A 16,344-nucleotide genomic window follows, 5' to 3' on the forward strand; every position below is an offset into this window, starting at 1 on the left:
GACCAGGCGTGGACTTGAGGCAGGCTAAGGCACAAAATGGTTAAATTAAGAAAATACCAACTTTCTAAAAATTGTATTTTCAGAGCAGCAATTTAAAAACCACCCTTAGCAAAAGATGTCACCTGATTGTGAGTCCATAGACACCAAACTCCATTTTTCTATCTTTTTCCAATTGGAAATTACACACAAAAGATGTTTTTAAAGCAATCCCCATACTAGCCTATGGGAGAGATAGCCCTCTCAACCAGTGCTGTGGACCCACTAGTAGCATTTGACTTACATGCCCTAGGCACGGATAGTGCACTGTACTAGTTAATCAAATATGCCAATCATTGAGAAGTCAGTGTTACCATGTTGTAGACACAGAGTATATATGCATTTTGCCACTGGATAGCAGTGGTAATATGTGCAGAGTCATAAAGCCATCAAAAATGAAGTGCAGCTCACAGTCACAACAGGATGTCAGAAAGTAAAAGGTTAGTGAAAACCACACCAAAAGATGGCAGGCCTAGCATAGAGAAGTTAAAGGAAATCCATATTTGTATATCTAGTGTCACGACGACTTCACAAATACTCCCGATCTCGTGCAGAGATCTGATTGGCTGCCACCACTTCAACGAAGTGTTGGCGGTCATTTTGGGACTCAGAAAAAAACACAACAAGAACTAAAAGGAACCAGGGTACGAATACCCTTACCCCCTATCATTGGTCCTTTGGTTCCCCTGGGACCCTGCCAGGAAAGAAAAACATTTTATTTTAATTCACGGCAAAATTATCATTTTTTATTAGTTTTTTTATTTATGATTTTGTGCATACATCAGTGCAACTCCGAACAAAAGACAGCTACAACATCTTCAGTTACATACATGCAAATTGTTTCAAAGCACTGTACCATATCTATCCTGTGGGGCACACCATAACAGTTTTTAACAGTAGTGACATTGGAATAGTGGCCTAAGTGCTCCGAGTGACTAGTGAATGCTGCAAATTTGTGTTAATTGTAAGCTTGCGTTCTGTCTCTTAGCAAACGGTCAGTTCATGTGGCATGCGTGTATCACTATTGCTCTTTCATTCTCCCTCTGGTTCCTCTGTCTCCTTTCCGACTATGTATCTATGGTAGGGTTCCCAATATTTTTTTGGGCTGACTTTCTGGGGGTCGTAGTTCATTGTGCGTGTCTGTGTGTTGCAGTATAGCATGTATGAGTGCCATTCTTTCAGTGTAGGCAAGGGGTCTCAGTCCCACCGCATGGCTATCCTGCGTTGTGCCAATAGCATACCTATTGAAACCAGGTGTCGGCTTCCTTTCGTCACTTCTCTGACATCTCCTAGGAGGGCCAGTAATGGCGTGCGCCCCAGTGGGTTACCTACAATAAGCTCCAGCTCAGTAAATACGCTACATCAAAGACGTTGTATGCCTGGGCAAACCAATGCCATGTGTAGAAAGCCTGCCTCCTCCTCCTCTGCATCTGGGGCAAGCTGATGTGTTTCGTAGCCCATATCTGAAGAGTCTAAGGGGTGTATAGTATGTCCTGTTGATGTATTTGAAGTGGATCAGGCGGTGTTGTCCGTTCAGCTATATGTTTCATGTTATCATGCAGCAGTTTTGCCATTGTGTGTCTGTGATCTGTATCCCTATACCTCTTTCCCATTCCTATCTGGATTTCGTTCATTCCATCCCTCATGCCTCTTGGGCATATGTGTATAGTCTAGTCACTAACTTGCAGGTTTGAGTATCCGTTATAACCATGGTAAGTGCCTGCATTTCTGGCGGTTCCTGCAGCTTGTCCCCTAATATTGTGCGCATAGCATGGCGTGCTCTGTAGTATTGATATTACATAAGTGGGGTCGTTTTCTGTATCATTGCTGTAAGTGCGGCCCAAGTGCGCATAGCTCCCTCGCTGAAGAAGTCTCCTATCAAACTAAGTCCTGACTTCCGATAAGTAGCAGTCTTATCTTGCCCCAGCGGAAACCACTTGCACCATTCTACCGCTATGCGAGGAGAGTATAATTGAGATAACTCCGTCATATCTCGTTCTATTATCAGGTAGGGTGTCTCAGGGGGTCCATGGATCCAGTGGTGTGCGAATGTTGAGTGTACTACTCTGTAATATGTTTTGAGATCTGATGCACTAAGCGCCCCCAACTCATATGGCAGTGTGTCAGTACTCTCACTGTAATCTATGTCGCTTACCGGCCCATGCTAATTTAATGAGAAGTGTCCTCAAGGTGGAAAGAATTGTCTGCTGGAGTAGGATGGGAATATTTAGGACAAGAAACAGAAATCTTGGTAGTATCACCATCTTCATGAGGGCTATGCGTCCCACGAACGACAGTGGTAGAACAATCCACCTTACCACATTTTCTGTATTGCTTTCCCGTAGTTATCCCTAATGACTATCTGGGGGTCAGTGTGTATTTGAATGCCCAGGTAACTTACAGAGTCTGTTTCCCATTTAAGAGGGAAATCTGTAACTATTGGGGTCGTGGCCTGTGTGAGGGGAAATGCTATGGATTTATCCCAGTTTATTCGCAAACCGGAAAGTGTGCCAAATTTTGTGACTTCTCAGAGTGCAGGTGCAAGGTTACATCTCGGATTACATATGTACAGCAAAGTGTCATCTGCATAGGCAGAGATAATCAAATTGTACCCTGAGAATCGAATGCCCCTTTGTCCATGGTACTCACGTAGCGCAGTTGCCAGCGGCTCCGCGACCATCGCATATAACAGGGGTGACAGTGGGCACCCCTGCCTGGTACCCCTGGTGATAGATATGGCCACTGAGACGGATCCATTCATTCTAACTCTGGGCACAGGCATTGTGTAGATGGTTTGCACTAGTTATATAATAATGTCTCCAACTCCTATACAGCGCAGCACCGCCAGCATGAACCTCCATTCCACTGAATCACATGCCTTTTCAGCATCCAGAAAGACTGCTATTGCAGTACCTCTGGGTTAATATGTTGGATAGTATCAAATATTATGCGCACATTTGCCCTTAGGGTACACCCAGGGACAAAACCTGCTTGTTCTAATTTTACGACTTCTAGAAGCAACACTGCCAGCCTGTCTGCAAGGATTTTAGCATAGATTTTAGTATCTACATTGATCAGCAATAGTGGTCTGTACGAGGATCATTGTGTGGGGGTTTTGCCTGGCTTCAGTAGTGTAATGATTAGTGCCTCCCTCATAGATGGTGGGCAGTCCTGACTGGTGGGTGGCTCCTCCTTGTTTTCCTCTTTATCTCCTCCAGCCTTGCCGCCGAAAGTGGGGGCAGTGGCCGGAGGGGCGGGCACCTCCACTAGCTGGGATGCACTGGGGTGCTGTAACAAAAGGCATGAGCCATTGAGGCTCACTGCCAGGTGTTACAGTTCCTGCAGGGGGAGGTGAGAATCACCACCACCCAGTACAGGCTTTGTTCCTGGCCACAGAGTGACAATAGCACTCTCCCCATGTGGCCAGAAACTCGTCTGGTTGTGGCAGGCTGGCAGAAACTGGTCATCCTAGCACTAGAAGTCGGACTGGTATTCAGGGGGCATCTCTCAGATGCCCTCTGGGTGCATTTTACAATACATTCCACACTGGCATCAGTGTGCATTGATTGTGCTGAGAAGTTTGATGCCATACTTCCCAGATTTCATTGTAGGCAATATGGAACTGTGGAGTTTGTGTTTGACAAACTCCCAGACCATATACACTTTATGGTACTTACAATGTCTAAGGTTTTGCTTAGACACTGTAGGGGCATAGTGCTCATGCACATATGCCCTCACCTGTGGTATAGTGCACCCTGCCTTAGGGCCGTAAGGCCTTCTAGAGGGGTGAAATACCTATGCCTTAGGCAACTTTAAAAAAAATGAAAACAAGGAACTGATCACTGACACACCTAGACTTGAACTCTCAACCTACAATGTGAGGGACTGAGTTAACCACTAGGCTACAGGTGACTCCTTATGCTGCTGTGTTCACACCTAACTATGACATTCATCCCAAAGGTTTCCAATACACAAAGATGTTAATGTTCTATCACTAGGAATGTTTAACATTCAAAACATGAGTAAATAAGCAGAGACACTACAGATAATATGCCATTTTATCTACCCCTAAAATCCTCTCTTTCACACAATTTATCTGCCAAGCTCTTTCTCTAAATCTCTCTCACTCTCTCAGTTTCACACTTTCTCTCTTTCTCTTCCATCTCATAATGGTGGGTTTGGTTGATTAATGGGGTCGCCCACAGGGCCTGCCTCCAACCCCTTGGACGCATGGTGGAAGGTTCTGCCTGATGCGGGGTTGCGTACACATAGAGGATAAGCTGCAGATTGGCCCACCTATGCTGCAAAAGATGTGTGTGGCGCAGGGTTTAGTGTTTATAGGGATTTGGGCACAGGTCATGGCCTGATAGGCAACACCCGTTGGGCAAAGCCGAAGGCCGTGGACAGCGGTGTTGTAATAACGTAAAGTAGTAAAATTCCTTCACGATACAAAAACCATAGAAATTCACTGAAAAAACAAAGGTTACCTGGACATTATAGTTAGGAAATATAATTTTTAAAAGACATAGAAATTCACATAAAAAACAAAGGTTGCAGCGATGTTATAGTTCGATTCTGAATTCTGGTTCAAACCCAGTTATAGTTATGGTGAACTCAACTAACTATAACTCGTGCCATACACTGCTAATTTCCCAGAATATTACATTAGTGAATCAATCTTTTATGACATCATTGATGATACCACCTGAACATTTACAATAAGATTATTGATGCGAAAGCTATGCATTGGCAGGGACGTGAGTTAAAGTTACCGTAGGGCACGAGTTATAGTTACTTGAGTTAACTATAACTGGTGAATTTCTGTGTTTTGTTAAGTGCATATATATCTGCAGCCTATAGAGAGGATAAGCAATGGCCAAATTCCATCTACATTTTCTTTTTAAAGTTTAAAAATAACGAATATTCAAGTTAATAATAAAAAACTGAACCTAGGAATCCTTTTATTGAATAGAAAAGTGAAAAGGAAAATGAGACGTTGTTAACCAATAGGCCGTGATTAATAAGAGTAAACATAAAAATAGGCACGGTGCCTTTAAGAACCTCACCGAACCACTGTTTTGCCTCATGCCCCACAGGTGACAGTTAGGTCAGTTCTTTTTTCCGGCTCCTACTTTTAGTATCCTTGAGCACTCAGCTCCTTTTTTGACAAAAATTGTAAGGAAAAACCTTTCTAAATCTTTTTCAAAATAGTCTCACTCAGTAGTTGCCAGTATCCGCTGTACTGACAACCTTTTTGTGACTGAAAATTTTATTTTTCTGTCAAGGTCAAATATATCATCTCTTTTTTGTAAAGTGCCCTTCTTTAGGAAGAAGGCTCACACTGACCCTCATTTAGTCTGCATTGTGTGCTTGCCAGCATCCCACCGTCCTGACACCTGTCCTCAATACCAGAAGCTTTCCAGGCGTATGCTCAAAGACAAAGAAGATCAGACGTCCTAGATTCCGGGAGAGGGGATCATCCACAAGAGGCCTTGGGGAACACCTTTTTTCCTCCAAAGAGCCCCCCATCATCCAAAAGAACCCCACAGAGGACGATCTTGTGAAAAACACCCAAAAACAAGATCCCAGTCGATGTTGAGAGGTATGATGTTGAGGAAGATACTGGTATATTTGGCATCAAAGACGTCAACTCATTGCTCAACGTCGGAACATGCCTGGCGTGTGATGTTGAGAGTCTCATCGCCAGCAAAATGGCACCATCAGTCAGTGTCAAGATACTCCTCGACGCCAAAACAACGTTCACTGTCAGTCGGCATCAACAGCAAAGCGACATTTATCAGCATCGAAGAGACACAGCACGACGTTGAGACCTGCATCGCCATCGAGACTGCCTGCAAAACATTCATCAAAATTGAAGCCATCGACATAGAGGCCTGTTTTAAAAAAATAATAATAATAAAGACCCTGACGACATGGAAGGAAAAGCATGTGTCAACGTCCTCTGACAAAAATGTTACAGAAAGGCCTTGGTTGACATCCCCCAGAGGTCCAAATTGTATAAGTGGACTTGATAGAATCTAAACCTCTATCACCTTCTAGGTCACATTCACCTGTTAGTATCTCTCTAAAGTGGTTGGGAAGTTTAAAAAAAAAAAATGACCAGTTCCTGCAATATCAGAGGATACTTTCCATCCAGGCCTCATGCACCCTCTCCCAAGAGAACACCTACTTCAAGGTTCTCTCCTGGCATGCCTCTGTGTCTCCCACAGTTCCAAGAACCTCACCATGTAGGAGTCCACAACTGTCGCCATGGAGATCAAGGCGTCCTATCACCACCGTTCTGGATCACAAACAATGTCTAGACCCAGGTCAAGGTCCAGATCTTCCACTGTTTCATCCATGTACAGAAGAACACCATCTTGGTCCACAACATTCTGGTCCTCGCTGAGAGACTATTCTCCTATGCTGTCTGATACACCCCGGGTAAGGGTGTCACCGGTGAATGATAACTTGACTTTAAACAATGTCGATCAGAGATGCGACAAAACTAAATATAGACATTCCAACAACGGCGCCCTCTGTGATCTTTGAAACCCTGCATCACAGAATAACCTCATGTCCACTCTTTCCTCTAGTACCTTGATTTACTAGCGTCTGCAATGCAACTGTTTTTTTACACCAGCATCTTGGAGATCAGCTCCATCTCGGATCCTGAAAAAGTGCAAGGATCCTGATCAGGATCCACTATTCCTCATAGCTGATCCTCCTCCAGATTAGGTCATAGTAGCGACCACACAGAAATCTAATTCTGCAACTTCTTTCTCCACTTTGGTTCCACCAGACAAAGAGAGCAAGCAGATGTATGGCCTGGGGAAAACATTTGTGTAACTTCTGCATCTTATATGGAGGGGCTAGGTCCTCGGCTCTGCTTGGACAGTAGAATAGATCCCTCTGGGAATCGTTGGCCAGGTTCACTGAAAAACTGCCTAATAAAGATAGACAAGATTTCCAGAAGATACATCATGAAGGATGCCTGGTTTCCAGTCAGGTCATCATTGCATCTGCGGATGCGTCGGATTTAGCGGGGCATGGTTATGCGCATGGCATCTGTGCAAGGAAGTCATCCTTGGTGTGCCTTACTGGGTTGACACATGGCACAAAATCGAATAATGAACCTGCCATTCTCGGGTAACATGCTTTTGGTACCCATACAGATGAGGAAATGTCAAGAATGAAATCAGAGCTGGACACTCTAAAGGTGGTAGGCCTCGAAAAGAAGAAATAATTCTGCAGACGATACAGGCCCTGTGACAGAAGGTATTTATAAGGAAATGCCTCCTTGCCATGGTTACCCCCTGACTTTTTGCCTTTGCTGATGCTAAGTTTTGATTGAAAGTGTGCTGGGACCCTGCTAACCAGGCCCCAGCACCAGTGGTCTTTCCTTAAAATGTACCTTTGCTTCCACAATTGGCACAGCCCTGACACTCAGATAAGTACCTTGGAACTCGTACCCCTGGTGCCAAGGGCCCTGATGCCAAGGACGGTCTTTAAGGGCTGCAGCATGTCTTATTCCACCCTGGGGAACCCTCACTCAACACACGCACACTGCCTCACAGCTGGTGGGGAGAAAATTACTAAGTTGACATGGCACTCCCCTCAAAATGCCATGCCAACCTCGCACTGCCTGTGGCATAGGTAAGTCACCCCTCTAGCAGGCCTTACAGCCCTAAGGCAGGGTGCACTATACCACAGGTGACGGCATATGTGCATGAGCACTGTGCCCCTAGAGTGTCCCTACAGTGTCTAAGCAAAACCTTAGACGTAAGTGCAGAGTAGCCATAAGAGTATATGGTCTGGGAGTTTGTCAAACATGAGCTCCACAGTTCCATAATGGCTACACTGAAATCTGGGAAGCTTGGTATCAAACTTCTCAGCACAATAAATGCACACTGATGCCAGTGTACAATTTATTGTAACATGCACCCAGAGGACATCTTAGCGATGCCCCCTGAATACCAATCCGACTTCTGGTGTGGGGCTGACCAGTTTCTGCGAGCCTGCCACAACCAGACGAGTTGTTGGCCACATGGGGAGAGTGCCTTTGTCACTCTGTGGCCAGGAACAGAGCCTGCACTGGGTGGAGGTGCTTCACACCTCGCCCTGTAGGAACTGTAACACCTGGCGGTGAGCCTCAAAGGCTCACCCCCTTTGTTACAGCGCCCCAGGGCATTACAGCTAGTGGAGATGCCCGCCCCTCCGGCCACTGACCCCACTTTTGGCGGCAAGGCTGGAGGATATAATTAGAAAAACAAGGAGTCACCCACGAGTCAGGACAGCCCCTAAGGTGCCCTGAGCTGAGGTGACCCCTGCCTTTAGAAATCCTCCATCTTAGTTGTGGAGGATTTCCCCAATAGGATTAGGGATGTGCCCCCCCCACTCATCCCCCCCACAGGGAGGAGGCACAAAGAGGGTGTAGCCACCCTCCAGGACAGTAGCCATTGGCTACTGCTCTCCCAGACCTAAACACACCCAGAACCCAGGAAATCAGATTCCTGCAACCTGAACTAAGAAGGACTGCTGACCTGTAAACCTGCAGAGACGACAGACTGCTTTGGCCCCATCCCTACCGGCCTGTCTCCTAAGTTGAAAACCTGCAACCAGCGACGTGTCCAACAGGGACCAGCAACCTCTGAGACTCAGAGGACTTCCCTGACCCCCAGGACCAAGAAACTCCAGTGAGCAGCGGCACTGCTCAACAACAACTTGCAACAAAGAAGCAACTTTTAAAGAACTCACTCTTCCCGCCGGAAGCGTGAGACTTCACACTCTGCACCCAACGCCCCAGCTCGAGATCCAGAGAACCAACACCACAGGGAGGACTCCCCGGCGACTGCAACCCTGTGAATAGCCAGAGACGACCCCCCGGACGTCCACAGCGACGCCTGCAGAGAGAATCCAGAGGCTCCCCCTGACCGCCTGTAACAAGGGACTAAAAACTGCACCCGCAGCCCCCAGGACCTGAAGGAACCGAACCTCATTGCAGGAGTGACCCCCAGACGACCCTCTGCCTAGCCCAGGTGGTGGCTGTCCTGAGAAGCCCCCTGTGCCTGCCTGCACCACTAGAGTGACCCCCGGGTCCCTCCATTGAAATCTATCTAAAACCCAACGCCTGCTTTGCACACTGCTCCCGGCTGCCCCTGTGCTCCTGAGGGTGTGTTTTGTGTGCCTACTTGTAAGTGTCTTACTTACCTCACAATCTAACCATTACTTACCGCCCCCAGGAACTGTTGATTTTTGCAGTGTCCACTTTTAAAATAGCTTATTGCCATTTTAACAAAGACTGTATATGATATTGCTTTAATTCAAAGTTCTTAACTTGCCTGTGTGGAGTACCTTGCATTTTATGTATTTAATTCAAATCTTTAACTTGTGGTTTCTTAAAAGAAACTAAGAAAATATATTTTTCTATATAAAAACCTATTGGCCTGGAGTAAGTCTTTGAGTGTGTGTTCCTCATTTATTGCCTGTGTGTGTACGACAAATGCGTTACACCACCCTCTGATAAGCCTACTGCACGACCACACTACCACAAAATAGAGCATTAGAATTATCTAATTTTGCCACTATCTTACCTCGAAGGGGAACCCTTGGACTCTGTGCACACTAATTCTTACATTGAAATAGTATATACACAGCCAACTTCCTACAGTATTTCCAACAGAAGGATCAAACCCCTCAGTTGCAACAACATCAGCAGTAGGCAAAACCGCACTTACACCCTCGTAGACCATCCAGAGGAAGAGATGCACATCAACAGCAGCAACCTGCAGCTTCAGGAAATCCTATAGCAAAGCCATGAGTTAATTCCCCCTTGTAGGAATCTAGGCCCCACTTTTTGCCTGATATCTGATGCCAACTTGACTGAGGGTGTGCTCGGATCCTGCTAACCAGGCACCAGCACCTGTGTTCTTTCCCTAAAACTGTACCATTGTTCCACAATTGGCACACCCATGGCCCACAAGCTAAGTCCCTTGTAAAAGATGCCAAGGGCCCTGTGACCAGGGAGGGTCCCTAAGGGCTGCAGCATATATTGCGCCACCCTAAGGGACCCCTAACCAAACACATGCACACTGCCAATGCAGCTTGTGTGTGCTGGTGGAGAGAAAAAGGTAAAGTCGACTTGGCATCCCCCTCAGGCTGCCATGCCCACAAATCACTGCCTGTGGCATAGGTAAGTTACCACTCTAGCACGCCTTACAGCCCAAAGGCAGGGAGCACTATCCAACAGGTGAGGGCATAGTTGCCTGAGCAGTTTGCCCCTACAGTGTCTAAGTCCATTCTTAGACATTGTAAGTGCAGTCTGGCCATACTGAGCTTATCTGCTGAGAGTCTGTGATTACAAACTTCAGAGCTTCATAATGGCTTCACTGAAGTCTGGTTAGTTTGGTATCAAAGTTCTCATACTGCCAGTGTTGGAGTTATTGAAAAATGCACACAGAGGGCATCTTAGAGATGCCCCCTGTATTTAACCCAATCCTTTAGTGCAGGACTAACCACTCTATGCCAGTCTTCCACTAAGAGACGTTTCTGACCCCATGGGGTGAGAGCCTTTGTGTTCTCTGAGGCCAGAAACAAAACCTGCACTGGGTGGAGGTGCTTCACACCTGTCCCCCTGCAAGGAACTGTAATACTTGGCGGTGAGCCTCAAAGGCTCAGGTCTCCTGTTACAGAGCCCCAGGGCACTCCAGCCATTAAAGATGCCCACCCCCCGGACAAAGCCTGACTTTTGGCGGCAAGCTCAGCTGGAAACTTGGGGGGAAAAAAGGAGGAGTGACCACTTCAGCTGGGACCACCCCTAAGGTGTCTATAGCTGAAGTGACCTCATTGCAAAATCCTTCTTCTTGGTTTGGAGGACAAGGGACCAATAGTTAGGTCTGTGTCCTCCTCAGAGGGAGTGGACACCGGAAAGGGTAGTCACCCTCAGGGACTGTAGTCTTTGGCTACTGCCCTCTGACCCCTGTAACGCCCCTAAATCCAGGATTTACGGGCTCCCTTGAACCAAGCTCTTCTGATTCCTAGCGGCCTAAAGAAAAGGAAAGAAGGAGTGCTAAGCTGACCCCTAGCAGAGAAGACTGACAACACCAACTGACTTGGCCCTAGCCCTACAAGTCTGTCTCCAGCGTCTGAAGGCCTGCTACAAAAAGGCGATGCATCTTGCGGGACCAGCGACGTCCTAAAAGCTTCAAGAGGACTGCCTGTACTCCAGAGGACCAAGATCTCCATGGACAGCGGCCCTTTCCAGAAGGAAACTCCAGCAAAGGACTCAAGATCCACCCCGGATGCACGAGTCCTGCCCACTCTGCACCCGATGCCCATGGCCCATGTCCAGGTGGCCCATCCATCTAGAGCTGGTCCCCAGGCGATTGTGACCTAGTATTCATGTATAACCTAGTATAACCATGGGTTGACCCCTCTGGTCCAGCACGACGATGCCTGCAGCCTAAATTCGGAGGACCCCCCCTGACCAGACAGAACCGGGCAAAGATTCCTGATGCGGAAAGGTACCTCTGCCCCCGCAGCCCCCTGCCCTTGAGGAATCTGACTTTTAGTGCAGCAACATCCAGCAGGTGGCCCTCCTCCTTGTCCAGCCTTTGGTTTTCCAGAACTAGGCCCTTGGAATTTGCCTGCAGCATCTTTGTGACCCCAGAGTCCCCCTATAGGAAAGCATTGGGAGCCCAATGCTGTGTTTGCACCCTGCACCTGGCTGCCCCTTCACTGCTGAGTGTGTGTGTTTGGTGCTGACTTGTGGCCTCCCCAGTGCTCCTCTAATCACCCAGGTCTGCCCTCCGAAGACATGGGTACTTACCTGCAAGCAGGCCTAATTCCGAATGTGTCCAGTGTCCAAAGAAGCCCATGTTAAATCGACCTCAACTTGACCGCTGCACCCTGCTGGCCCTGTGTTGCTGGTGGTGGGTGTTTGGGGTTAACGTGAACCCCAAACCTGTGGACATCCTAACCCTCTGAGACTGGAACTGTAAGTCCTGTACTTACCTTGAAACTGTGCCAACTTTTCCTCCCCCAAAACTGTTTCTGAAAATTGTACTGTCAACGTTTAAAACAGATTATTGCTATTTATTCAGAAACTTTTATAACTTGCCAAATTGGAACAAAGTGATATTGATACATATGTTGGATACTTACTTACAAATGTACGTACCTGCAACTTAACTCTTGTGGGGTTAGAAATAACGAAACAAAATATATTTTTGCTATACAAAAACCATTGGCCTGGGGTTAGTGATTGAGTGTGTGCTTCATTTATTGACTGTGTGTGTACAACAAATGCTTTACACTACCGTCCGATAAGCCTAATTGCTCGACCATACTACCACAAAAGAGGGCATTGTTATTATCTACTTTAGCCTCTCTTAATTTTCTGGAGAACCCTTGGACTCTGTGCACACTATAGTTAAACAGAGCCAGCTTCCTGCACCCCTTCACTGTCCCTCCCCAGACCCCCTCCGGTGGTGGTAAGTATTGTCAATTACTGGTAAGAGTGGCAGTCAATTACAAAAGACAGATGTGTCCTAAATATTGTACAGAATGGCTACTGTCTTCGCTTCAAGTTCCCTCCTCCAATTGTTCCGCCAGCAAAAACGTCCCAGTACCAGTTAGACTTTTTGCAATCAGAAGTCTCCACCTTAATGCAAAAAGAGACCATAGAGGAAGTCCTGTGTTATCAAAGGGGATCAGGAATTTATTCCTTTTATTTTCTAGTAAAAAATAAAATAAAAAAAGGACAGAAGCAAGACTTCAGACCCATCTTAAAAATAAACAGTTTGTCCTTCAGTTGGTTCAGTACAACTCAGTTATGTCATCATCCAAATGTATGAATAAAAGTGCGGAAGCATGGAGTTTCATCATAAATACAATTCTGGTTTTAGAGAGAAATTAGTCAATTTGGCTGCCATAAATCTGGTGGCTAAGAACTAGATGAAACCTGTACAGCACCACTGACTGGTGTTGCCTTCATATCTCTGCCTCCTTCCTTTACCAATATTCCCCACTCTGATGTGGAGGCGAGGTGTGCATTTTAGCATAGTCACGGTGGTGCTGAATGTGCTGACTGGTTCCCGCTACTGATCTCATGAAGAGAATGCATTCATTTCTAACACTGTCTTTGTGTCACTCTTTCTTACCAGACATGAACCCTAATCTCCTTATAATCCTGGATGTGCCCCAAGACCCTACACCATTTCGCATGCTGATGAAGTTCATATCTGCAAAACAGCAGGGCACAGCCTGGTTTCAGGAAGTTGACCTGCCTAAGGGCAGAAGCACATTGAAAACGTTGGGTGTTTACTTCTCTGAAGAACAGGTGAGACTTTTTTAAGTTGTGAGCATGAATGGCTGCACCAAGTGCTCCAAGAAATACCTGCTGACTAATTCCTATAACACTTTTAATGAATGTTTTATGGAATATATTTGTTTTCACTTAATTTCATCTCCTTTGAAAATATTTTCCTTCCCTGTTATATACTGTTAAACAAATTAAGCACCTTCCCCATCATATCATTCTGTTCTTCAATTGTCTTTCCCCTCCTTCTACATCTGTAACATTGGTATTGTGTTCTCTATCAATCCAGTCTGCCTGTGAAGGGATGGAGATTTGGATGACTGTCAGATTGGGGTAACTAAGCAGAGACCCTCTTCACTGCAGATGAACAGTGCATAGCCGTAGGAATTGGCTAAATTGCAGTGCAGTTCTAGTTTCACCACTTTATTTATTGCAATGTCAGTTAACAGTTGAAGCATCTATCTAATAGAGACTTCTAGTTGCAGATACCTTACCTTAGAATTTCCCCCATGCGTCAGACTGGATCCAGAGATTTTTCTTCGAAGAATACCCTTGAACATCAATAGGTGGCGTTGGTCGACTCCGCGGGCATTGTGGGCGTAGTAGTCACCGTGATGACGTCGGGAGTAGTATATAGATGCCGCCTTCGCGCAGTGACGTCAGTTCTTTTCTTTCCGTGTCATGTGCTGATCCGGAGAAGAGCTACCCTGGCCTGTTTTGACCAACTACGACCATTTTGTCGATTTTGTGAGAACTTTTGGGGCGTCGAGGATGCCCCCGAAGACCAGTTTCAAACCATGCGAAGACTGTCACCACATCATGTCGGTGGCGGATCCTCATCGGGTTTGTCTGTGGTGTTTCGAGCACGACCACGCCCCGAAGCTCGTCTTCTTCTAAATCCTCGGGTACAGGTAAGAAGAAGAAGTCAAAGAGAGTCCATCACTCTCCGACTTTGCCCCGTCGCTCGGCTGACACGACACGGGAAGAGCGTAGACGATCAAGGCCTCGGTCTTCGGAGTCTACGCCTGGGTCGGCTCCACGTCTTCCGGAGACGGAGTGACTCACGCCCAGCTAAAGGAGCTCTATGAGACCATGCGCCTCATCTTTTGGCTGTTCGAACCTGATACGGCACCTTCAGGCCCAAGGGGTTGGGTTGAGGGGCCTTCGGGTTCTGCGCCAGTGACTTCGGCTCCAGCCACCGAGGTCACCTCCGGATCCGCGCCGGTCACACCCATGAGACCTTCCCCGGCGCCGGGTCAATTGTCGGCGCTCCCGATGTCAGTAGTGCCCATTATCAATGTCAAACCGATCCTTATCCCCGACAAGTCGGAGCGGCGTCAGGCGCCGCCGCCTTTGTCTTTGATGGGGCCTATTCGTCCCAAGTTGGATTCGGACCCTTTTTCCTATGGTTACAAATTCATTGAGGGATTGGAGGGGTCCCTTGACCCTTATGAATACCAGGATTCTCCACCTTTGGACTGGGCTCCCGAATTGGGTGACACCAGTGGTCTGGATACTTCTCCTGACGCTGGCATGCTGTCTCCTCCTACCGCGGCTACGGCGGAGGGAGCAACTTATGGTATGGTGGTCAGTAGGGCAGCTGAGGTCCTTGGCCTTGAGCTTCCTACTGTAGAGGTCAGGTCTAATCTCCTGACGGAGGTGCTTCAGCCTGGGGCTTCCACTTCAGAACCCCTTCTGCCATTCAATGAAGCCCTCACCGATGTCCTTTTGGGTACTTGGTCCAAACCCAACACAGGGGCTCCTTTGAATAGGACTATCGCACGCCGGCATCGGCCAGCTCAGAACGACCCTGAATTCCTGTCCCAGCACCCCAGACCTGAGAGTCTTGTCATCCAGGCTTCCTCTTCTTCAGGTGCATTCCCTTACGCACCCCCTGACATGGAATTGAAAAGGCTGGAACAGTTTGGTAAGAAGTTGTTTTCTTCCTCCAGTCTTGCGCTGCGGTCTGTGAACACCGCATGCCTTTTGGGCCGCTATACCCACTCTTTGTGGGATACGGTTGCACAAGTCCTGCCACAGATACCAGAGGAGGCCCGTGGTATGTCTCCCAAGCTGTGAACGATGGGAGAGATGCAGCAAAGTTCACAAACCATTGTGGGCTGGACATGACCGACTTTCTGGGCATATCAGTTGCTACGACGGTGGCCTTGAGACGCCACGCCTGGTTGCATACTTCTGGTTTTTTTGGGGATGTCCAACAGTCACTCATGGACATGCCCTTTGATGGTTCCCGTCTCTTTGGAGACAAAGCGGACTTCTCCTTGGAGAGATTCAAAGATTCACGGACTACGGCTTGGTCCCTTGGTCTTTCCTCTGCCCCTCACCCCCACGGTCTGCTTTTCACCCCTTTCGTGGCCACGGAAGGGGCTCCCTGTTGTGTCCTCCACCCAGCCATAATGCCACCCATGCTGTCCAGCCTATGTGTGGCCGGGGATGCGGACTCCCACGTGGACATGGGACAGGGAACCAGAGGTCTTCTGAGTCCACTTCCCCCGCTGCTGCCTCCAAACCCTCCTACTCCGTCCCCTCACTCTCATCCAGTTGGTGGCAGGATTCGCCATCACATGCCTCACTGGGAATCCATCACTATGGACAGGTGGGCTTTGCTGATTGTTCGAAAGGGCTACTCTCTCCCTTTCTGATGTTCTTCACCAGCCATGCCTCCATCCTTCAGTCACCTAACAGAGGATCATTTGGCACTTCTCCGCCGAAGTAGGTCGTGGTTGGGATTCCCGTTACTTTCTGGTGCCGAAAAAAGGACTAGGGCTTATGTCCTATCCTAAACCTTCAGGACCTAAACTACTTCCTCAAGAAGGAGAAATTCAAAATGCTCACCCTGGATCAGGTTCTGTCTGCCCTGGACCCAGAAGACTGAATGGTAGCGTTGGACTTGCAGGACGCATATTTCCACATCCCCATCCTGCCTGCCCACAGACGTTACCTATGATTCTTGGTAGGTCACAAGCACT

General features: G+C 47.5%; 1 protein-coding gene across 9 annotated transcripts in view; it reads left to right on the forward strand.

Moving 5' to 3' along the window:
* NUGGC (nuclear GTPase, germinal center associated) overlaps positions 1-16,344 on the forward strand; it is a 1,501,499-nt gene that overhangs the window by 1,281,601 nt on the left and 203,554 nt on the right. For all 9 annotated transcript variants that reach the window (XM_069221057.1, XM_069221058.1, XM_069221055.1 and 6 more), the window contains one exon: positions 13,200-13,375. In XM_069221057.1, the coding sequence (XP_069077158.1) occupies positions 13,200-13,375 (176 nt within the window). The remainder of the gene's footprint in view (positions 1-13,199; positions 13,376-16,344) is intronic.

This window comes from Pleurodeles waltl, chromosome 2_2, assembly GCF_031143425.1.
Source record: "Pleurodeles waltl isolate 20211129_DDA chromosome 2_2, aPleWal1.hap1.20221129, whole genome shotgun sequence".
Lineage (NCBI taxonomy): Eukaryota > Metazoa > Chordata > Amphibia > Caudata > Salamandridae > Pleurodeles > Pleurodeles waltl.